The sequence below is a fragment of the Anopheles gambiae genome, chromosome X (assembly GCF_943734735.2).
Source record: "Anopheles gambiae chromosome X, idAnoGambNW_F1_1, whole genome shotgun sequence".
Lineage (NCBI taxonomy): Eukaryota > Metazoa > Arthropoda > Insecta > Diptera > Culicidae > Anopheles > Anopheles gambiae.
In genome coordinates this window covers 15,119,567-15,143,308 of record NC_064600.1, presented here as the reverse complement: position 1 = coordinate 15,143,308, position 23,742 = coordinate 15,119,567, and the positions used below count along the sequence as shown (strand labels likewise).

Below are 23,742 nucleotides of genomic sequence, written 5' to 3'. Positions count from 1 at the left end.
CCAATGTGACTGGCGGTTAGAGCGAAGCAGATCAATTACATTATACAATCAATCTCACCACAACTGTTACTTAGCATTTCGAATAGGAGATCATACAAATGAGTGCATTGTGCAAATTAGTAATGGACGTTTGAATTTGGATCAAAGAAGAAAAATAAAAAAGCCGCTGCTGCCTGATTGTAATATTTGGTCGTATTAGTTTACGAACCTTCCGTGTAGTGACAATCCAATGGTAGCAGAGCACAATTCAACCACAGCAGCGTAAACACTGTAATCACGTGAAATGTTATACGTAATGCTGATGAGCACAAATCGTGTAACTGTCCTCCAACTAGAAGCAAGCTAATGAGAAAATACCAACTGAATGTAACAAAAATATATTTATGTATACATATTTAAAATGAAGCTAGATTTTGAAATTAAAATAAATTTAATAAATTAAATAATAGCTGACTAATAAACTTTTTGTGTTAATCTTCACAAAGTCTTCACAGGCCGCATTATTGGCTCTCGAGGGCCGTATGCAACCCGGGGACATATTTTGGAGACCCCAGGTAAAACACATTGAAAACAAAGCGCATACTAACAAAAAATCTGTCGGTCTTGATACTTTCAATAATGGTACTTACCGAACAAATCCATTGTTTATTTATCTTTTTACTTTCAACAGCTTTCTAAAGCTTGAATAAGTTTCAAAAGTGTGTAAAAATCCAAAATATTAGCAATACCTTAACACGACAAAGATTCAACTGCACAAGAAAACTATAGACCAATCAGCATTTTAAGCATCACAGGTTTTTTTTGTAAAAGTAGTATTATAAAGGAAACGGTGAACGGTTTCGGACATTTGGTACGAAATTGATTGTAGCGCCGGATAAGTAGCTAAGTAAGTACAGCGTCTACCACAACTATATGGACAGTCGTTTTTCGCGATTTGCGGACAATCCATAAGAGATAGAGAAAGGAACAGTGAATGTATGAGTTGTGCAGAATACTATTTCACATCTTCGTATATTTTTTTCAATTTATTTTAACACGTTTTTACACGACTTATGACGAAAAAACAAATTTATGGTCGTACCATAACTATAAAGACACTTCGAAAACCAGGTTTTATGCGCTAACTAATGCATGTAAAAGCGTTCAAAAATATATATAAGATATTTTACAAAGGTTTTAAAGATACATATTTTTAGACGATTTTTAAAAAGTGTTTTAATAGCTTATTTTAAAGTTCTATAAATTTTATTAAAGTAATCATCAAAATATAACTTAAGACTTAACTTAAGACTTAACAATAAACTAAGACAACACAATATACCCTGCAGCAAATGGAAGCCAAAGGTCAACCAAGCAAAATCTGAGGAAAGTTAGGATATTTATTGATTGTATAAATATTTGCATGAAGGCTTAAGATAAGATTTTTCAACAACACTAATTCCGATCACCAAAAAAAAAAGAAATTTGATTAAATTTGAGCCAGTTAGTTTATCCAGACAATGAGCATAGAAAAACTATTCGAACTCATTACACATTAATACGCAGGAATGAATCCAATGTTCAATGAATAAAAGCTTGTATAATACTGAAGACGGCACGTGGTTTAATGCAAACAGTCGACCATTTAGGGAGAGTATGCCGAAGGAATAAAGGAAACATATATCATGTCTTTGTTATGCGGTATGAACTCTTCAAAAATATTGTTTTCTTTATTGACTTCAAATATTAGTACAAAATGTAGTCATACAAATGTTTAACGTTTAAATGATTTTTTACCAAAATACATTGTATTAAAGTAAAATTAATCCTCAAAATTGGTCCACTTTCTCCAATAAGGGTACAAACAAGGGTAGGTTTGGTTTACCGATAGCTGCACCGTTTTCGTGGGCACATCCTATTCAATCGAATGGCCAGGCATCTGCTTCGGGCCATACGGAACCGTCACCAGCTCGCCAGTCGACATTCTGCGTTGCAGCAAAAGCGATGTAAGTATCGGTGGGGGTCCCTGGTGATCCGGTGGCAGCTCTGGGGCAAATATGACGCAATCCGGGATACGCTCCATGATATCGTGGCTTCCCAATTGAGCGTACCAAATCGCGTACAGTGAACCGTACGATCCTGCTCTACCGATTAGTTTAACTATGATTGGAACATCGACGGATAGTTGCTGGTCGGGCTGTTCCGTATGCTCATGCAGCGGTGGCCAGCACGGGTTAGCAATCGATGCAGCACCATTGAATGCTGTCATATTTGCTTCCTCATTTTCGGGTTGCAAAAATATCGGTGCGCTAATAGCAGTTGGACATGCGGGAATCATAACGTCGTCCAATTCCGACGAGTCTTGTTCGTTTGCTTCATCATCAGACCCGGTCTCGTGTTGATACGGTTCCACTACCGCTACGGCGCCACTAGCTCTCGGGACCAGCCCAGCGGATTTAATTCTCATTGGAGCCACTGGAGCACCACTGACATCGGCTTCCACCAGCTCGTCCTCCCGAGGTGTAATTACCTGCAACGTTTGAGAATCGTTATACGGTTGATGTTTTCGAAAGCGTACAATTCTATCGAAAATAGAAACCTGGAAAGTGGGTAAAAGTACCTGGGACGGTAAGTCGGCATGCTGCTGCTGCTGCTGCCACGGCTGTCCCGATGCCCCCTCATCACTGCTGACAGGTGAGCGTAGGAAGCTCAAATCGATCGGAACCGGCAAACCGTACAGCTGCTGTGCGGCGGGGAACCCACGCAAGTCCGGAAACGTCATCGGACGCCAAGGGGTTGCGCTGGACTCGGCCACACTTCTGGCTATCGGTGACGATGGTACACCGTTACCGGTATCACTCCCTTCAGCTGCTTGGCTCATCCTGTTCTGGAGGGTATCGCAGGATTACACGAGCAAACACACCACATAAAAAGATAAATCAAACAAACAAAACAATTATAATGTTAAAACATATTTTTGGCTCGTTCCCACTATTTATTGGAATCTTCCCATTGCAATTCGATACCAAAAGTCTAACATTTCTGGGTAAACCAAATCAATCGTTGAAACTATAAAAAAAATTAGAAACAACAAAAATAAATCGGAAAAATGACCAAAACCGATCCCGTAGCAACTGTGTACGAGTGCAGCGTTACAATTAAGTTTATACATCAAATGTTTACAGTACAATATAAAATAGCTTCAATGTATACTACGATGATATGGATTTTAAGCTCAACGGTCTCAGGAAGGTTCTTCGATTTTCTGGGACAAAACAATTTCACGAACTTTTATCACAGATTTTGAAGCATTATTTGCTGATTGTTAATCAAATGGGTTAATATCTGTTATTTTTTACCAAAAAAAAATCACATGTGTCGCAAATAATGCCAGGTTTACATTTATTTCCTGGATGTGAAAAACAATCGCTAAAACCCGGTCTAACAGCGACGCGCGACGAAGAAATCAAAATGGAGAACAAAACAACTTCCCCTTATCTCACTTGGACAAACCACAAAACCATAGCGCTTTGTTTTGCCCGCATTAAGGCTCGAGCACATCGCTGAATGGATTCAATCCATATATTGTTCAGCCCAATGTAGCAGGCAAGAATATGGATGCAAAATTAAGAATGATATAAAAAAAGAACACAACGACAGCAACGAATTCAGTCACGAAAAAAAATCTACGTGAGCACACACATACAAAACCAATTGAAACAGCCACTAAGCAGAACAATCAGGGAACATCCGAATGGGTATGGCAAACATCGAATCTCTCCTTCAGTTGAAATGTCTCGGCATCATCAAATACAACTCACTCGACTGTAAACAATATTAAATTACGATAAGTATAATTCGAAATGTATCCTAATTAGCGCGGTTATTGCTCGCCTGTGCAACACTTTTGCAATTTTGGCGCGTATTTGGACGCGTAAAGAGAACCGGCGCAACAGAATGACTTTGGCAGATCAGAATCACTAATGAAAAAAATTATGTATGCCCGCACTAATATTTGAAGATGTGGCGTTGAAACGATGTGCAGCAATGGGGTGTATGACCAAAGGAGGGACTTCACTGTGTAAGAATCGCATGCTAACGGGATGGCCCGTGTGACAATGGGAGTCTAAGAAGATTCCTCCTCTTTGTAAAACACGCAAACACACACACGCACCCACACAAAAACGCAGAACACGCGATCAGAACATTGTCATAATCGCAGACAGACGGGTCAGGCCTTCAGCGTACGTAACAATGCCCAGGAAAAGAGTGGGAATAAATGATGATGGTTGTCCATGATCTTGATGCAAAAAAAACCCCAAAACACTCCCGTTGTGTTACGTTGTATTTTGAATCCCTTCACCACACAATGCTATTTTCTAACCACAAAGCACTGGAACTGCACCGCCGGAGAACTTTTAACTGCGCTACAGTGAACCGTACGATCCTGCTCTACCGATTAGTTTAACTATGATTGGAACATCGACGGATAGTTGCTGGTCGGGCTATTCCGTATGCTCATGCAGCGGTGGCCAGCACGGGTTAGCAATCGATGCAGCACCATTGAATGCTGTCATATTTGCTTCCTCATTTTCGGGTTGCAAAAATATCGGTGCGCTAATAGCAGTTGGACATGCGGGAATCATAACGTCGTCCAATTCCGACGAGTCTTGTTCGTTTGCTTCATCATCAGACCCGGTCTCGTGTTGATACGGTTCCACTACCGCTACGGCGCCACTAGCTCTCGGGACCAGCCCAGCGGATTTAATTCTCATTGGAGCCACTGGAGCACCACTGACATCGGCTTCCACCAGCTCGTCCTCCCGAGGTGTAATTACCTGCAACGTTTGAGAATCGTTATACGGTTGATGTTTTCGAAAGCGTACAATTCTATCGAAAATAGAAACCTGGAAAGTGGGTAAAAGTACCTGGGACGGTAAGTCGGCATGCTGCTGCTGCTGCTGCCACGGCTGTCCCGATGCCCCCTCATCACTGCTGACAGGTGAGCGTAGGAAGCTCAAATCGATCGGAACCGGCAAACCGTACAGCTGCTGTGCGGCGGGGAACCCACGCAAGTCCGGAAACGTCATCGGACGCCAAGGGGTTGCGCTGGACTCGGCCACACTTCTGGCTATCGGTGACGATGGTACACCGTTACCGGTATCACTCCCTTCAGCTGCTTGGCTCATCCTGTTCTGGAGGGTATCGCAGGATTACACGAGCAAACACACCACATAAAAAGATAAATCAAACAAACAAAACAATTATAATGTTAAAACATATTTTTGGCTCGTTCCCACTATTTATTGGAATCTTCCCATTGCAATTCGATACCAAAAGTCTAACATTTCTGGGTAAACCAAATCAATCGTTGAAACTATAAAAAAAATTAGAAACAACAAAAATAAATCGGAAAAATGACCAAAACCGATCCCGTAGCAACTGTGTACGAGTGCAGCGTTACAATTAAGTTTATACATCAAATGTTTACAGTACAATATAAAATAGCTTCAATGTATACTACGATGATATGGATTTTAAGCTCAACGGTCTCAGGAAGGTTCTTCGATTTTCTGGGACAAAACAATTTCACGAACTTTTATCACAGATTTTGAAGCATTATTTGCTGATTGTTAATCAAATGGGTTAATATCTGTTATTTTTTACCAAAAAAAAATCACATGTGTCGCAAATAATGCCAGGTTTACATTTATTTCCTGGATGTGAAAAACAATCGCTAAAACCCGGTCTAACAGCGACGCGCGACGAAGAAATCAAAATGGAGAACAAAACAACTTCCCCTTATCTCACTTGGACAAACCACAAAACCATAGCGCTTTGTTTTGCCCGCATTAAGGCTCGAGCACATCGCTGAATGGATTCAATCCATATATTGTTCAGCCCAATGTAGCAGGCAAGAATATGGATGCAAAATTAAGAATGATATAAAAAAAGAACACAACGACAGCAACGAATTCAGTCACGAAAAAAAATCTACGTGAGCACACACATACAAAACCAATTGAAACAGCCACTAAGCAGAACAATCAGGGAACATCCGAATGGGTATGGCAAACATCGAATCTCTCCTTCAGTTGAAATGTCTCGGCATCATCAAATACAACTCACTCGACTGTAAACAATATTAAATTACGATAAGTATAATTCGAAATGTATCCTAATTAGCGCGGTTATTGCTCGCCTGTGCAACACTTTTGCAATTTTGGCGCGTATTTGGACGCGTAAAGAGAACCGGCGCAACAGAATGACTTTGGCAGATCAGAATCACTAATGAAAAAAATTATGTATGCCCGCACTAATATTTGAAGATGTGGCGTTGAAACGATGTGCAGCAATGGGGTGTATGACCAAAGGAGGGACTTCACTGTGTAAGAATCGCATGCTAACGGGATGGCCCGTGTGACAATGGGAGTCTAAGAAGATTCCTCCTCTTTGTAAAACACGCAAACACACACACGCACCCACACAAAAACGCAGAACACGCGATCAGAACATTGTCATAATCGCAGACAGACGGGTCAGGCCTTCAGCGTACGTAACAATGCCCAAGAAAAGAGTGGGAATAAATGATGATGGTTGTCCATGATCTTGATGCAAAAAAAAAACTCCAAAACCCTCCCGTTGTGTTACGTTGTATTTTGAATCCCTTCACCACACAATGCTATTTTCTAACCACAAAGCACTGGAACTGCACCGCCGGAGAACTTTTAACTGCGCTTCTATACAATCACCGGCCGCTTCAAGCTCTTGCGCATTTATGATGGGTGTGCGCTTCCTTCAGTTTTCACTTCGATGGTGCGATTGAGCGTAACCTTACGCACTAATACTGGAGCAACCACACACGAGCCGCCGACTCCACGCGCGTTTGAGGGCCACACTGCGAGAGAGCCTCGCCACCGTGCGAGAAAGCGAGAGAGCGAGCGAACGAGCGAGCGTGTGTGCGAGCGAGAGGCGATTGGTTTCGCAGCATCCTTAAGAGAGCTTCTTGGAATTTCAGTTAGTGATATCTTCCGATGTAGCTGTGCGATATATTGCATGCGCTTGCCTCAATGTGTGTGTGTGTGCATGTGTTCGCAAAGGTAGTGGTAATCATGCGTGCAGAAAAAAAACAAAATTGGCAAAAAACATCCGCTGCGGCTGTCTAATTCCCCACAATGAAGACGTATGGACGCTATTGAAGATACCTATTGCGTTTAAGTGGAATTTTTCCGGACGTGGACAAAGCGCGATAGTGTGTTTGTTGTACAGTGCGCATTGATCTGTTTCTGTTTCTTTTTCGCTGGTGCTGCTCAGAAGAACGCGGGGTACACTGCTGCTAATAAAAAAACTAAAAAAACGCGACGGCACAATGCATCCGTTCTAGGACCGTCTAGCCACCGGCGGTACCCAGACGAGTTGTCGTGATCCGAGCCTAACGAAATGTTAAGTTGTATAGGTGTGTGTGTGTGTGTGTGTGTGTGTGTGTGTGTGTGTATGTGTGTGTGTGTGTGTGTGTGTGAAAATGTTTTTTAGCTTGATGGTGAGACAGATACAGACGAGATAGTGGTACAGAGGAAAAGAGAGAGAAATATAGAGGGAGGGAGAGAGAGAGAGAGAGCAAGCAAGAGAGAATGAAGAGAGCATTAGAGTGGTTGATCGTGACAGGTTGGGGGAGAAGGGAGATAGCATACTCTAGTTAAAAAAAATTCAATTTTACGGAATTATTGCACAGCACTCCGTGGATGATGTTTGCATAAGAGCTCTTTGTTACCGGACGAATGTTAAAATTAGCGCGTTTGGCGACCATAGCTCAGTACGGCTGTAGCTTAATTTTCCGAAATAAACACACAATCTCGGCGCACTCGCAAACTAGACAGTTAAAATGATTTGTGACCTAACAAAAAATGTATATGTTAAATATAATTGCTTAATAATATATATTAAATATAATTGCTTGCTACCGTTGCAAACATTAACACTAACCAAAATAATTTAAAAACACCTGTTTTTACAATGTTTTTTTTTTTTTGCTTTGAACGTGTAACCATCAAAGTTCGTATTACGTTCACACCTGCAGCGTGCGACAGCACCACGAACTGCCTGATTTTTCATTCATAAATTTGGAAATGAGATAAATTTGTCGAACGCGCCAATTGTCACATTCGTGTGGTGTGTAAGAGCTCTAACGCTTTATAGCTGCTAGTGACAAACATTTTTAACCCTACATTAAGTAACTAGAAGCATTAGACAAAAAGTTACGCTTACTGTACTGACGCTTACGTAACAAACTACGTGTTACAGTGCATTGTTAGTCTGGAGGATAAATTTAGCGGCAAAACGCCTATATTATGAATGCCAGAAAACACTGGCTGGTAGGTTTTAGTTTCTAGCGCAATAAAAATGCATTACAAATATCACTATCTAGCGGGCCAACCAGCCGTGTGTGCCGTATTTTGACGCCCACGCTGTGTATTTCAAAACGCGTTGCTTCTCGTAATGTTATTTCACATGTTCTATTTTGATGTACTTGCCTTCACTTTTGCCACTTTACTGTCTACGGTTTGGGTTTGATATATCGGAACCGTAAGAGCACACTTTCACCGCCTTCATGTGCACATTGTGTAACTGCAGCCCTGGGCGTACTCGTGCCCGTACTCGAAACACATGTAGATGCATGGAGATACATACCTGATGCTAAATCTAGCTCTGAAGTGTTCAGTTGTTTTCAAAAAACGATAGACATTAAAGTAAGCATCACTCATTCAAACGATGTTCTAACAACAAAACAGATTTTCTGTATTACGCGAATAATGCGTTCCATAGACATTCACGTAAACCCGACTTTGGCGTATTTCAGATATCACGTTCAGCCAAAATATAGTTAATGAACAGTACCAGTACTAGACAAAAATAAATAAGCACTTGTTATTCATATATAAACATCGCTATAACTATTCTTGCATTGGACATTTTAGTAAGCTTTCTTTTGAGAAATTATAGCATTTTGTAAGTTCAAAATTAATACCTTGGTGATGTTACATATATTTCTAGAAGTTTGATCTAATAGCAGCGTAATTCATTTTTCAGATAGACAAAGTAAAGTGCGCACTTTGAGAATCGATAAATTATAATTACTATAACCAATAGTTTTTATGACCATCTCACGCTTCAATAACAGTTTGACAGCGAGGTGACATACTTTCAACGAGGTTTGAATGTGTTGAGGGTTTAAATTTATCCAGACTTTCTCCAGCGCTACAAACAGTTTTTCACGGTTGGTCATGTCATCTGTTTTACCTTTTTGGCCCACAATCGACCAATGGTTTAGCGGTTTCGGACACTCCTGAAGCAGGTCCTGAAGATCGCAAAACGGTTATAGCGCCGGATAAATAAGTAAGTAAGTATTCTCCTCATAAAGCCATTGTAACCTAAAGAGTGAATGACAGAACAACGTATCCTCCCTTAACTGAAATCTTTCTAGTGATGCTTCTTTAGCGATTATGTTTTACCCAACAAGGAGTTGATTGTAGACAACGTCGGGCGGAGTCACACCAAACAAAGAGAGCTTTCTCATAAACGGAGGGTTCTACCCCTGCAATCATCACACATACGGTTGGTCGATTGAGGAAAACATTAAATACAAATAATAGCACTACGCCCTATCGCACCTGCGCAAAAAGTCCCTGCAAACCAGTGAAAAAACACGAGTTGAAGAAGTCGAAGAGATAAACGAGAATCACCTACATGGCAACGGCCATACAAAAAACAACCTAGGCTATCCTTGTCCTAGCCTTTCCGTTGCTGGAAAACCAATCGAAAACACTAGTTGCCCTGTGGTTTTCTTGGGATACGTACAATTATATCGAACGCTCGACAGTCGGTGGGTGTATGTTGACCATTGCACAACATTCGACTACATGGCACGTATGCGTGTGCTGCGTCGCGTCTCTTTCCCTCATTTCGCTTTATCCTTTTCTGGCTCCTTATTTTCATATTCTTCTGATTTTACTTTGATGATTGACTCACAGATCTGCCTGTCGTATTTGCCGCAAAACCGGAAGTTGCACGACTCCCCCGCCACGTGACCCTCACGCATTAACGTGGTCATGCAAAAGGTACAGTACTGACTACCAGGTTCATAGCACAATTTCACATTTTGCTGTGGCTGCTTGTTTTCCTCTTTGTCCCGTTGTTCGTCTAGTTTCAGCTCTTGGTCCTCGAAAAACAGAAACTGCAACTCTTCCGACTCATCGGCCGCTCTACCGGACACGAGCGCTGTAAACACGATTTATCATGAAACAAATCTTTCAGCTTCCTACGGGTAGTTAGAACAACCCCTTTGTACCTTGACTCAGCTTCAGCTCCATATTCAGTATTTGAAGGGCGTGAGCGTTTAAAAAGACGTTAGATGATAGAAGCCACAGCCGCATAAAAACACTATTCCACTCTGCAAGAATATAGAATCAACGTTTTGGAAGCGAAACAGCAGAAAGCGACCGCCCCGAGTGTAAAGAACGATTGCACTGCTGAACAAGCGCACAGCAAACCACTGCATGTTTAAGTTGACAATTCCAGGGTTCTGCAACCCTTACGTGTGTGAGATTATGTGAGATAATGAAGAGAATAAATTAAACAAAATATTTACATCAACAATTTTTATTTTTTCCAAATTATGATTTATTGAATGTTGATACATCGTGCTTTCATCTTTCACCTTCCTTCTGCAATGGCAACTTGCCAACCAATCGGTAAAAAAACAATTAAACACAAAAGTACGTGTTCCTTGAAAACACCTCTTTAATGATGGTAAGTAATTCATTTTACAAACTTGACTGTAAATCTTTTCCCTTTGTATTAATGTAATTTTTTGCTAAGCAATACGCCCAAATCCGTTCTTTCCGAATATTTTTTTTTTAACTATAAAATACTCAACTTTACTAACCCGATCGTACTATGAATTAATGCTCGGTCGGAGTATGCCATATACTAACCTAGTCTTTTGATAAGTCTTTTGACATATACTAACCTAGAAGGTCAGTGATAGACGCCGATGAACCGGATTCCACTGGTCGCAGTTAGAGCTTCTCTTCTTTAGCAATTCGCCATCAAATCGCATGTTTGCAATACAGCCTCTAACAGCAACAGGTAAGCACAAGTGTTTCTTCCGTGCTAATATGCATGTTTGTACAATATTGATCAAGTCTTGTCATCCAGTACTCATCGTTATATGTTTGTTCGTTGCATGTTTCAAATCACATTTACCGGTACATCTTGACAACTAGTCAATAAAATGAACGTGTGTTTACAGCATAACAGTGAGTGTCTGTGAATATTTGCAATCATGGAATTGTCGTTGATGGTTCAACGCGTCTCATACAACAGGATTAGCAAAGTATGAGAATCACATTCGTCGCTTTAATGTCTCTAGCTCTTACTGTAACTCTTACGTGTATCCGTGTGACATTGCTGCTGTCGCGTCTTTTTAAACGACAACGGTTCGGACGCACCATTAGAGACTAAACACCTGTAAGTCTAAAACAGATACCGCAATAAAACATTATATGTACCGGTACGATCACGAATATAGAACACTCTCACTTTTAAATAGAACTCAAGAATTTAAATAGAACTAGTTATGTATTTAAACAATCTCTGCCAATTAAGTTTAACAAAAACAGGTTTAAGAAATAATGTTTTCGCCAAATCAGATAAAACAATGTGGAAAGCCTCATGTTTTAGCCACCGTACTGTAAAGACACTGTACATTCAGCTCAATAGACTGTTCTAAGCAAATAATTTAATGAATTTGAATTAAATTTAAACAACATTTTTCAAAGCTGTGTTTGTTTCACACATTTACACACAGATGGTCGACTTCATGTTATCTCACCTGTCCTTGGTATCATATGACCGTTGAAAAAGTATAAGGGTGAGTTTTTTAGCGGGTCGTTCTTTGTCTATACCATGTTAGTATTTAGAGGGGAGAGTCTGTCTCCTCGTGATAAATCAGATTGAAAAGAAGTTTCTTGTTTCGATGAGAACTCAAGCAACTCTGTTTTATTTTGTGTCACTCCAACTTATATAATTCAGCAGCATACTATCCTTATCGCAGAAGAGTTCTGTCCAGTTCAGTTCGAACCGGAATCGTTTCCAGTGGAGGTGCGGTACGGAAATTCGAATTCCAATTTCGCCTTGTCTGCCATTCCCCATTCGCCCTTTTGCAGAGGGCTTTCTTGGCTGAACGTCAAACCTCAATGACAACGGGATTGTTTTTGAAGGTCGGAACACGTGTGATGCTTCAGCGAGCTCATTTGCTCTTTATCCACTGTGTCGAAAGGACGGACAAAGCTCCTACGATAACTGCAATAACGCGCTACACAAATATCCGACCATGGACTGTAAGTGTAAAGTGTTTTACGTATTTCTGAGCACACCTAATATTTACATTATTCTAATCAGCATTTAGTAAAGGCAACAAGATAAGCAACGAGGCTCTTCCGCCCTGGAAGTGCTCGAAACCCGGAGAGCTACAATTTTCCTTCTTTGAAGATCAGGAGCTACGACCAAAAACCAACAATGAATACCTCAATTCAAATAATAAACGGCCTTCTAATACTTCGACTGACTCATCTTCTGCGGCAAAACAGCCCAGAGTAGTAACGTTAATGGTGGAAGCTGCTATCGAATTTAAGCCATTGCTTACAAAAAAGGCGCGAGATAGCTCTCTGCAACGATCGACGGTGATCGACAAGACAAACAGGATCAGATTTTGAAAACTCAAATAGCTTAAACTGTTTTAGCTTTAGCTTCAAAAATATATCAAAATTAACAGCTGAATTATATCGTTCATATCAAAGATTGTATTGTAGTAAGCAAACACGCAACAGAAGAAACGAATAAAAATAAATTACAGAAACAATAGAAAATATGTAATTGAAATCACAGCACAAATGGGAGGCTTTACGGTGAAAGATTGATAAGTTGTTTCTTCTTCTTTTTCTTCTTTTTCTTATTATTAGTATTATTATTATTATTATTATTGTTATTATTTATATAAGTATTATTATTTTTATTATTATTATTGTTATTATTTATATTAGTATTATATTAGTATATTATTAATATTATTATTATTATTTTTTTATAATTATTCTTCTTCTTTTTCTTTTTCTTTTTCTTCTACTTCTTTTTCTTCTTTTTCTTCTTCTTCTTCTTCTTCTTCTTCTTCTTCTTCTTCTTCTTCTTCTCCTTATTCTTACCCTTCATCTACTTCGTCTTCTTTGGCACAACATCCGTTGTCGGTCAAGGACTGTCTGTACAACTGATGGGCTTAGCTGATTGATAGGTTTAAAATTGAATAAAATCGCCATACTGGTTACGGAGCGTGACCTTGACTCTGAATGTTGTAGTTGTACTGAGAATAATGCAAATGTAAATGATCTACCTTAACTGAAAACCTGCGATGTTCTGATTGATCTCATTTGCAGCATAGCTTTCCGCCCGATCTGGAAAAGAAGCCGTCATAATCGCTTTCGGAATGAAGCACCCCGCTCTGGAGGAACCATAGAATGGTGCCAACTACCGCAACGATGCGCTGGAGAACCAACATAAAGCGCAATATTTCAAAACCACTGCATCTCAAGGCAGAAAGACCGTCAGAAAACCAGATGCACAGCAAAGGTAAAGGTAATAAAACGTAGCATCAGACGCTAGGTACAATAAATCTTAATATCAGAGACACTCACTGTCTGGAGATTTTTTTTTTTGTGTTTGTGTGCTGCTCTGGAACGCTCCCCAAATAAGGGTAAATGCGAGCTTTTCTATCCCCCAGATGCCCCGGGGGACAAATACCTTTAAACTGAAGAATTGAAGAACTGCTATTAATAACAAGTTTGCAGACGCGCTGAATAATAGACGTCATTGGAGCTGCTCCGGATGAGTTGTTTTTTATTTTATTTTTATTTTTTTTTACTACCAGACCTACCATTCGCTATTGCTGTTGTCTGCTCAGAAAAGTTCCCCACTTTTGCCATCAATCAAGCCGATTACGATTACGGCGATTACGAAAGCTTTACAGAAGAGCATCAAAGTACAAAGCGTTTACATGAAATGTTTCCCAAATCGTTCGTCTACCAGGTTAATGAAACTGAAGCATCGAAGAAAAGACAAGTGCTGATTTCTGGTAGTATCAGTTTATTCGTAAATAATTGCTTGTTTTCAATTAAATTCAGCATCAAGCAATTTGCATGGGATATGTTAGAAGGTTCGGCCAGCGTAGAACTATTGAGTGTCGAAAGAACTCCTTACTGTTGAACGCTAGAAACATCCGTACGAAACACACAAACGGAACGATATTGATGTGCCTATTGCGCGTATCTCTTTTTGGTGTACTTTCTCGCACTCTGCTGTAGTTCGGGTTTGGTTAGTGCATATGTATGTTGTTTTTTACTTTGCCGAACTTCCATCCCGCTGCCAAAAATCCTGCTGCCGTCGTCTCAAAAAAATATAGCTCGCGCACGCTGCGCACAATGCACATGGAATCGCTCCTGTATTTGTAAAAATAGAAAAACCAAATTATTTGTGCTGTGTTATGGTGGTGATGGAGGTGATAGTTGGTTATCGCTCTAGTATGGACACCCTCCCTTCTTTACCTACCCCGTCATGCAACACGTCGTAGGGGCATATACGCATTGAAGGTCCATTATATTGAACGCACATCCTGCACGCGGAGATAACGACGTCATGGCAGAAAATGCACAGCCCTAGCAGTCTGCGAAGGGCTGCTGTAGAGGAAAGCAGAAATTAACCAAAGCAAAAATAAAACGTACAATAGAGAAGAGTGAGCTGCGCTCCTATCGCTAATAAAAAATATTTACCATCGCCTTGGGCCAAGCGCATACCGCACGGTCCAGCGTTGGGATTGCCCATTTTGTCTGCACAGTTGTTCTGTATCGGTACTGATCGAATTTTCGCCAAAATTTGTACCGTAATACTTCCACACACACGCACACATACACTAAGGAATAAGCAAGCAGCGCGTACGGCTCACGTCTAACACGTCGTCAGCATGGGGCGAAAAAAGCGATGTCTCTGCTCCACTGGAACTCGTCCACTGGAGCGGCAACTTCTCAGAAGTTTGTACGTCTCGATACACTCTCTCGAACAAACACACACACATACACATACACTCATCCTCTTTCTTTCTCTTTTTCTCTATCTCTCTCTCTTTCTCTCTCTCTCTCACACACACACACATACACTCTGTAGTACTCATTCTCTGCCACACGGTATATTCTCTCAATACTTCCAACCCACTACATCCCTTCCAACCGATGTCTCTGGGGTGTGGGGGCACGAAGCAGTAACAATGACGCCAGGTGATTGGGAAGAGAGGATATTGTGGATGCAATTAATATTTGCAGTATAATAGTGAGACCTAAGGCCAAGGTGCAGGGGCGGATTAAGCCCTAAGCGAACTAAGCGGCCGCATTGTTCAAACTATGTTCATTCGAATGACCGCTTAGGGCCTCCTCTCGTCTTAATCCGCCACCGCTAAGCTGTATGGAAATAAGAAGGTAAAGTGCTTCAACTCAAATTGACATTTGCCGACTTGACATAACAATACTAAAAGCTTCTTCTGCTTCATTGGCACAACAGCCGTTGTCGGTAAAGGGATGCCTGCACTGGGCTAATGGGCTTGGATGTATGTGATTTGTTCATTACCCATAGCAGGATAGTCAGGCCTACGTATGAGGGCTAAGAGCTCCGGCGATAAACTCGGGAAGGGTTGGACAGGTGCATAGAAAATAAAATACGTTTAGACATAACAATACACCTTCCACTAAGAAGAAGAGGCAAGCAAATGAGTAAAAGCATCCATTGATTGCAAATTCATCCAGTGATTGTCCAGGCTGAATGTGTGGGGCTGACTTTCACCCATCGGGTGCCTTGTCCTCGCTTGATTGTGATGCAATGACACGATGATGAATGAAAAAATTATTGCCATCCCATTTTATGGACGCGAATTTCCGCGAATTTGCGAAATCGCAAGAGTGACATGTTCAACTCACGGGAAATCTATCAGTTCCTTCCTTTATACCAGTTACCAAAAAGATATACGCGCAACAGGCACATCAATATCGTTCCGTTTGTGTGTTTCGTACGGATATTCTTTCTCTCTCTCACTATATCTTTCTCTCTCTCTCTCTCTCTCTCTCTCTCTCTCTCTCTCTCTCTCTCTCTCTCTCTCTCCCTATTCCCTCTCTCTCTCTCTCTCTCTCTCTCTCTCTCTCTCTCTATTCCTGTAACCCTTTCGCTATCTCTCTTTCTTAAGCTATTCTATATGAAGTTTCACGCACACAAGCTGTCATCGCCGCAGGCACTCCCAATTTGACCCTTGTGTCGAACCGCACCTGCGCTCGTGAGCGCTAATTCATTCCACATTCAACCATCGGGCCCTACGGTGCGTGTCACGGATTAGTTTTGTTTGACTGTGTTTTTGTTCCTGTGTTGTGGCAACACGATTTCATTCATCCCACACTCGGCCGATCGCAGCACGATGCAGAAAGCATACTGGACAAGTGAGAATTTAATGCCCGCATTGTGGTGCGGTGTCGTATGCTTTTGTGGTGCATTTTGCTAACTGGCCCCCATCCCGTGTCTCTCTTTTGCAGTTTTTGTGTCGCCCAAAAGTCGCTGTGATTTTTGCGAGCGACCTTTGCGTGCTGTATGTAACAAGTGCAAGTACTCTGGTCGCGTTGGAACGTGCCCGATCGTAGTGCGAAAGAGAAATGTAAGTGCCGGTGTAACGCTACTAGCTGTGATGTGTCCAGATATGTCAACAACTAACTGCCCTACTACTACCCTCCCATACAGGTTTTGGTTCACTCGCACTGCTGGGAGCGGATGTTGGGACGCTAGCAAATCTCTACCTTAGCAGCAGCAATAGCTTCACTTGGGCCATACATCCATCCCTTGAAACTAGCTTCAATGTCATAAAATTGTCCTCTTTATGTACTCGCTGCTGCAAGCGTCATTGATGCTAAAAATAAAACCAGAAAAATAAATTGTACACCCATGCTTTCGCATGGCCACTACAACGACTGGCTTTTGTTACATATCGCTTTCTATCAAGTGTACAGCACCTATGCTTCCTTCGTATTAGATTAGCAAAACCAGCGTCCATGTTCGGAAACTTGGCTGAAGTGATTTCAATAATTTGTCTACTAATAATTTGTTAATAATAATTTGTTAATAATAATAATTTGTAATAATTTGTTAGCTGTCAATGGTTTCGGAATGCAAATCGCAGAATTTTTTGAAAAAGACACAATTACAGGAGTAAGTAATGGTACTCTGATAGATGTATAACTGTTTGTTTTTGAGCAATCTGCTCCTGTTATCTCTGGTATTCGCAGTCTGATTAATATGAGAATGCTTGTTAGTCTGTACCTAGATGCTCGGGGGTAAGTAATTACTTAACGTTTGCACAAAAAAAACATAGATTGCCGTTTTGTCATAAAGTTTCCTTCACACCCTCCAATCATGCAGCATCAATGGTCGGTAGGGCCCCGATCACCACCAGTCAACGATCACCAGGCCACTGCATGAGCCATCATACACAATTTGACACTTCTATCTCTCGAACTCGGGAGCATGTTGTATTTTAGACCAATGAAAAATATTATACTCGAGCGAAAACTCTAGCATTTTCTTAAACTGGTTCAGACAAGAAAAAAGCCAAAAGCAAAACGATACATATTTTTCAGTATGTAATGCTAAAACAGCGGCACCATCTACTACCTACCACCTCAATACAAACTGAAACGAAACGATAATCGGAGAACCGGTCTCGAGCATCGCATGACTCATTCTACACAGGTATTTTGCATGGGGAGCGGGTTGAAAATTGTTTACTCTTAGCATCACATTCTCCATGCATTCTCCAGCTGATTTTCCGCTGCAATCGGAGCTATTCTCGGGTCGGTTGGAAAGCTGTGATTCTGCATACTCCGCAACAAACCGGTTCCTCCGTTTCACATGGATTCGTTTGGATCCTTTCACGTTCTCCTCTTGGGTCGCTTCGTCCAACCGACCGGCCCCCTGCGAGATGTAATCGAGCAGCTAATTCCATGTCATAAATTGTGTCCCATGACGCATGCCTAGTCGAACGAGTCATGGTCACACAGCCACCAGTGTGCAAGCACCTTTGATTTTTACATAACATTTTTCATTTCAGTTACGCTTTTTGTGTACAGCTGATGATGTCCGACAATAGATCTAAACAATTAATTTTAAACCTCCATCATTTTCGAGATTTAATAGTTGATAACGTGCTTTAAGTTTAACTAGAATCGTCAGCTATTCCTCTTTTTGCTTTTTTAGTCTTTTTGCCATCCTGTTCATGATTTCCTGATTTCTCTGATTTCGTCTGAGCTCGATGTATTTGTGTACAAAGTTTCGAAGATAGCTAACAGAAATATGCTTATGAAGCTGAAATTTGATCAGTGCCAGACAATTGCGCGAGCTACTCATAGATGACGGTGTTTAACGCAAACAGGAAGATCGCCCTTTAGTCGCGTTGGTTTTACGACCACTGCACCTCAGCCCTATCTTTTCTCATATTACTCATGCATATTTGTGTGAGACTGTGTGCGGAAACCATGCAATCGTGTCGAGGAGATAAATGGTGTTATTTTGATCGCCGCTACATTCGATGCGTTTACATGGAGCTTTTTTTTACATCTCTTCTTAAACTCAATGTGAGTGTGTACGTACAGATCTTCCGCTGTCCGTGAACTATCCGCGTGAAAAAATGAACATACTGCTGACTTATTCGTTGTTGTATGTCTTTGTTTGGCGTCACTTTGAACCGATTGGCTTCGCATGTCACTTGCATCTTATCTGCAATCTATTTCCTAGCATCTTTTGTGCTGGGCTTTTCCTCCAACCAATTTCCCGTAGAGTTCCGACCTCGCTTGTCCCACGGTATCCATCGCGCCGAAGTGCCAACACATCGAACGAAAAAGGGCGTACCCTCGCAAACCGATTACGATACGACTCACCATTGCAAGCTACGCAGCACTCTGGCGTACAAAGTTGCAGACCATGGCTATGGTCTGGCTCATGGCAATAACAACGAGTTAATTAAACAAGAAACTGGCCAATCGCTAAGCGCCGCACGAAATCCCATCAGCGCTTATACACCTACGCGTTCTCTGAAGCGTGCATTCGTCCCGTCGTATCATATTCACCTGATTAAGCTGTTGCATAAGAGCGTGAATGTGTGCACAATCACGACCAACACAATTGGCGATTAGATGGAAAAAGAGAACACCTGCAGTGCAATGGCTATGATTCATAATAACCAGCTATATTTCCTGAGTAGCCAATTCTACAATTTACAAAAGCCAAGGAGTACTTGATACTTTGCAAAAAGAATTTAAAAATGATAAATAAGTTTATCAGGTTTACTTTATTTGTATAATCAAGTCGTCTCGTCGACGAGTTCATGAATTTTGTAGGTTCATTTGTATGGAAAAGTTAACTTTGGAGTTAATTTTCTCGACTCAAATCTTATAGATTTCAGAATAGAATAAGCCTACTATAGATGATTAAAAATTTCAAAATATAACTTGAAAATATGTGGGTCAAAGCAAATTTTGGTTTTTGAATGATACTCTAATTTATGGGCATTTAAGGGTGTAGATGAGGTATTCAATAAAAAAGAAAAAGAAGTATTGGTTGCAAAAGCACAACATAAGCTTATTTATCTTATTTTTTATTATTTTGGCTTTTATAAATTATACACATATGTTTGTTTTATTGAGCTTCGGTAAAATTTTACTGATTTTTCTTTGGGCTGAAGTTTCAGTAATCTTTTCAGTAAAAAGAATGTTTACTGAATCATTCAGTAATGTCTGATGCTCATTAAAATGACAGCTCGTTTACTGAAATCGCAGTAAAGCCATTATGATATTACTGATTTTTCAGTAGTTAGTAGTGATTAAAAAATGACGAAATATTTATTTTAAATTGACTTTTTATTGATGCGCAAAGATTGCCAGTCCCTCTTTTCATTTGGATAAATGTTTGTTTTTTGTTTTATACAGTTTAATATTTTGTCGCAACAAGTGTTGATGGTTCAGTAAGCGCTCATAGACACCACCAAATTTCAGCAAGCACAGTGAATTGTAGCCAACATTATACACGCCAACACGGCTGGCTTTTTACACATCACGAGCGCACCGCGTTGTTTTGTTTTGATGTTTTGACTGACAGGTCGATTTGACAGAATGAATAGCTGCATTTTCAGTCATTTGTTTTACTGATATTCAGTGAAACGACCAATTTGACACTGATTTTACTGATTTTCAGTAAAATGTGTATTACTGAAATGCATTCAGTAAATTGCGTTACTGAAAATCAGCAAAACAAAAAAAAATAAATTTATGCTGAAAATCAGTAAAATATTCTATAACTGAACCGTTTCAGTACAAAACTTTACTGAAGCATGATGATAAAATTTGCTGTGTAGCCATTGCACTGCAGGTGTTCATTCTCTTCTTTCATCTAATTGCCAATTGCGTTGGTCGTGATTGTGCACACATTCACGCTCTTATGCAACAGCTTAATCAGGTGAATATGATACGACGGGACGAATGCACGCTTCAGAGAACGCGTAGGTGTATAAGCACTGATGGGATTTCGTGCAGGGCTTAGCGATTGGCCAGTTTCTTGTTTAATTAACTCGTTGTTATTGCCATGAGCCAGACCATAGCCATGGTCTGCAACTTTGTACGCCAGAGTGCTGCGTAGCTTGCAATGGTGAGTCGTATCGTAATCGGTTTGCGAGGGTACGCCCTTTTTCGTTCGATGTGTTGGCACTTCGGCGCGATGGATACCGTGGGACAAGCGAGGTCGGCACTCTACGGGAAATTGGTAGGAGGAAAAGCCCAGCACAAAAGATGCTAGGAAATAGATTGCAGATAAGATGCAAGTGACATGCGAAGCCAATCGGTTCAAAGTGACGCCAAACAAAGACATACAACAACGAATAAGTCAGCAGTATGTTCATTTGTTCACGCGGATAGTTCACGGACAGCGGAAGATCTGTACGTACACACTCACATTGAGTTTAAGAAGAGATGTAAAAAAAAGCTCCATGTAAACGCATCGAATGTAGCGGCGATCAAAATAACACCATTTATCTCCTCGACACGATTGCATGGCTTCCGCAAACAGTCTCACACAAATATGCATGAGTAATATGAGAAAAGATAGGGCTGAGGTGCAGTGGTCGTAAAACCAACGCGACTAAAGGGCGATCTTCCTGTTTGCGTTAAACACCGTCATCTATGAGTAGCTCGCGCAATTGTCTGGCACTGATCAAATTTCAGCTTCATAATCATATTTCTGTTAGCTATCTTCGAAACTTTGTACACAAATACATCAAGCTCAGACGAAATCAGAGAAATCAGGAAATCATGAACAGGATGGCAAAAAGACTGTTGATGCAGGAATAGCTGACGACTCTATTTAAACTTAAAGCACGTTATCAACTATTAAATCTCGAAAATGATGGAGGTTTAAAATTAATTGTTTAGATCTATTGTCGGACATCATCAGCTGTACACAAAAAGCGTAACTGAAATGAAAAATGTTATGTAAAAATCAAAGGTGCTTGCACACTGGTGGCTGTGTGACCATGACTCGTTCGACTAGGCATGCGTCATGGGACACAATTTATGACATGGAATTAGCTGCTCGATTACATCTCGCAGGGGGCCGGTCGGTTGGACGTCGCGACCCAAGAGGAGAACGTGAAAGGATCCAAACGAAACTATGTGAAACGGAGGGACCGGTTTGTTGCGGAGTATGCAGAATCACAGCTTTCCAACCGACCCGAGAATAGCTCCGATTGCAGCGGAAAATCAGCTGGAGAATGTGATGCCAAGAGTAAACAATTTTCAACCCGCTCCCCATGCAAAATACCTGTGTAGAGTGAGTCATGCGATGCAAGAGACTGGTTCTCCGATTATCGCCTCGTTTTGTATTGCCGAAAGACTTACGATTTTGTATCAACAAATCGGGACTGCAACAGTTTTATGATGTGTATGGATTTGATTTCATCTAGATTTTTCATTGATGAAATGGTAATAGCGATCATGTTAACAACGTACAACAGTTTTTTTTAAAGTAATATAAGGCTATCGTAGAAAGCACAATTATTTTATATTAAAAAGCAAAAGTTTTTTATTTATTATAATACATTATGAATTTGTTTTTATATACAGATATAAATATATCCATTATTAGCTAATAAGGACGACGGTGCGCCACATCAAAGGAAGATGTAGTGCGAACTGTTGCTCGTGAATAACTTGAAAATTATTTTAAAAAAAACTACCCTTCTATCAACCGTGAATCTTCTCCGTTGTCGTCCGTTTCGATAAGCTCGCTCGTGTCTGTTTTTTTTTTTTTTTTATAAAAATATTTATTACATGTGTTTATTTACTTAACATTATTTACAATAGACAACAGGAAAGGACATCTAAATCAATCACAGGATCATTGTTTCCAATGATGTGGATAATATAGTTTGAGAATATGCGAAGTATTTCACTACAAGTTGCTGCACTTAAACCACTTAACTCAGGGACGTGTAGATCTTCGTAAGATAGTTGTCTGTTGGGACTGATATCGTTAAAACGTCTTTGTAAAACTGCCCATGCTGGTTTTGATCGGTGACACACCGAGAACTTATGTTTGATTGTTTCATCCATTGGGCAGTGTGGGCATGTTGGTGATGTAATGCGGTGATGACGAAAAAGATCGGCACAATTTTTTATTTTATTGTTCACCAGTAGATATAGGTATGATCTTTGTTCGGAATTTAGCTTTCGACTGCTTATGTTATGCCAGACCCTGCGCCAATTTTTTGTTGGTGTCTCCAAACATACTTTGGGATTTGGTAGAGACTTTGTTATCTTTTTTGTCAGACTTTTTGTCGTTATTATGGTATCTAATCCAATTGGTATACCCACCATATGTTTTTTTACAGTTTTTAGGCATGGATAGCTGCTTGGGATATTTGCTTCATTTACGTTATTAATTATCTCGGAGCTTACGCAAAGGCTGTCTCTGTGTGTTATATATCGGTTACATAGCAGTGCTGGAACTTTTATGGCTGGAATGTGAAGGTTTAGTCCTCCACGCAGTTTTGGAAGAGCAAGTTGTTGTAGAGGAACTCTAGTACATCCACTTCCACTCCAGAGTAATAAGCCTATAAGTGACGTTATTTTTGCTATGTCCATTTCTCGAGCACCACACACCGAGGCTGTAAACCAAACCTTGGGCAATATGAATGTATTAAGCAGCGTGATTTTTTGGCATAGATTAAGGTTTCTTCTTCTGTGGTACCACACCATCCACCTGAATTTTTCTATGACTATGTCCCAATTGTTGCTCATTGCTTCACGGATGTTATTGGTGAATAGAATGCCGAGAAGTCGTAGTCGTTCTACCGTACGAAGCCATGGTGTTTCTATTGTGTTATTGGTGGTGATGTGTCCTATGTCTAGTGCTGTTGTTTTTTCCATACTTAGCATTGCACCAGAATAGTACCCGAATGTTTCTATTGTTTGTCGCACTAGCTCGATTTTGTTAAGGGAGGTGGAAATTACCGATATATCGTCAGCATAAGCATTGATTAGGTCATTCTGATTGTTACAAAGGCCTTCGAGTGTGGTGAGGAGCGGGTGA

The 23,742-nt window shown here is 40.6% G+C and overlaps 2 protein-coding genes across 5 annotated transcripts; both read right to left on the bottom strand.

The window, feature by feature from the left end:
- Positions 1 to 1,520: 1,520 nt before the first annotated feature.
- On the bottom strand, positions 1,521 to 7,008 carry LOC5666768 (uncharacterized). Of its 4 annotated transcripts, none has more exons than XM_061660440.1 (4): positions 6,631 to 7,008; positions 4,908 to 5,174; positions 2,600 to 2,866; positions 1,521 to 2,509 (listed from the first exon to the last, which is right to left on the bottom strand). In XM_061660440.1, the coding sequence occupies exons 2-4, from the start codon at positions 5,166 to 5,168 to the stop codon at positions 1,895 to 1,897; spliced, it is 1,143 nt and encodes a 380-aa protein (XP_061516424.1). In that variant the 5' UTR covers positions 5,169 to 5,174; positions 6,631 to 7,008; the 3' UTR covers positions 1,521 to 1,894. The 4 variants fall into 4 exon arrangements, with proteins under 4 accessions (XP_061516424.1, XP_061516441.1, XP_061516430.1 ...); XM_061660457.1 differs by having other exon boundaries at positions 4,908 to 5,169; XM_061660446.1 differs by having other exon boundaries at positions 4,908 to 5,169; positions 6,674 to 7,008.
- Positions 7,009 to 9,179: 2,171 nt separating this feature from the next.
- LOC133393844 (uncharacterized) lies at positions 9,180 to 10,733 on the bottom strand. The gene is made up of 2 exons (XM_061660653.1): positions 10,325 to 10,733; positions 9,180 to 10,254 (listed from the first exon to the last, which is right to left on the bottom strand). Exons 1-2 carry the CDS (start codon positions 10,407 to 10,409, stop codon positions 9,935 to 9,937), a joined length of 405 nt encoding a protein of 134 aa, XP_061516637.1. The 5' UTR covers positions 10,410 to 10,733; the 3' UTR covers positions 9,180 to 9,934.
- Positions 10,734 to 23,742: the final 13,009 nt, after the last annotated feature.

Bases quoted from the DNA above. Each gene is read 5' to 3' on its own strand.
- LOC5666768 (XM_061660440.1), bottom strand. From the start codon at position 5,168: ATGAGCCAAGCAGCTGAAGGGAGTGATACCGGTAACGGTGTACCATCG. The intron at 2,867-4,907 runs GTACTTTTACCC...GATACCCTCCAG, and splicing joins ATGCCGACTTACCGTCCCAG to AACAGGATGAGCCAAGCAGC. The intron at 2,510-2,599 runs GTACTTTTACCC...CAAACGTTGCAG, and splicing joins ATGCCGACTTACCGTCCCAG to GTAATTACACCTCGGGAGGA.
- LOC133393844 (XM_061660653.1), bottom strand. From the start codon at position 10,409: ATGCGGCTGTGGCTTCTATCATCTAACGTCTTTTTAAACGCTCACGCC. The intron at 10,255-10,324 runs GTACAAAGGGGT...TCGTGTTTACAG, and splicing joins GGAGCTGAAGCTGAGTCAAG to CGCTCGTGTCCGGTAGAGCG.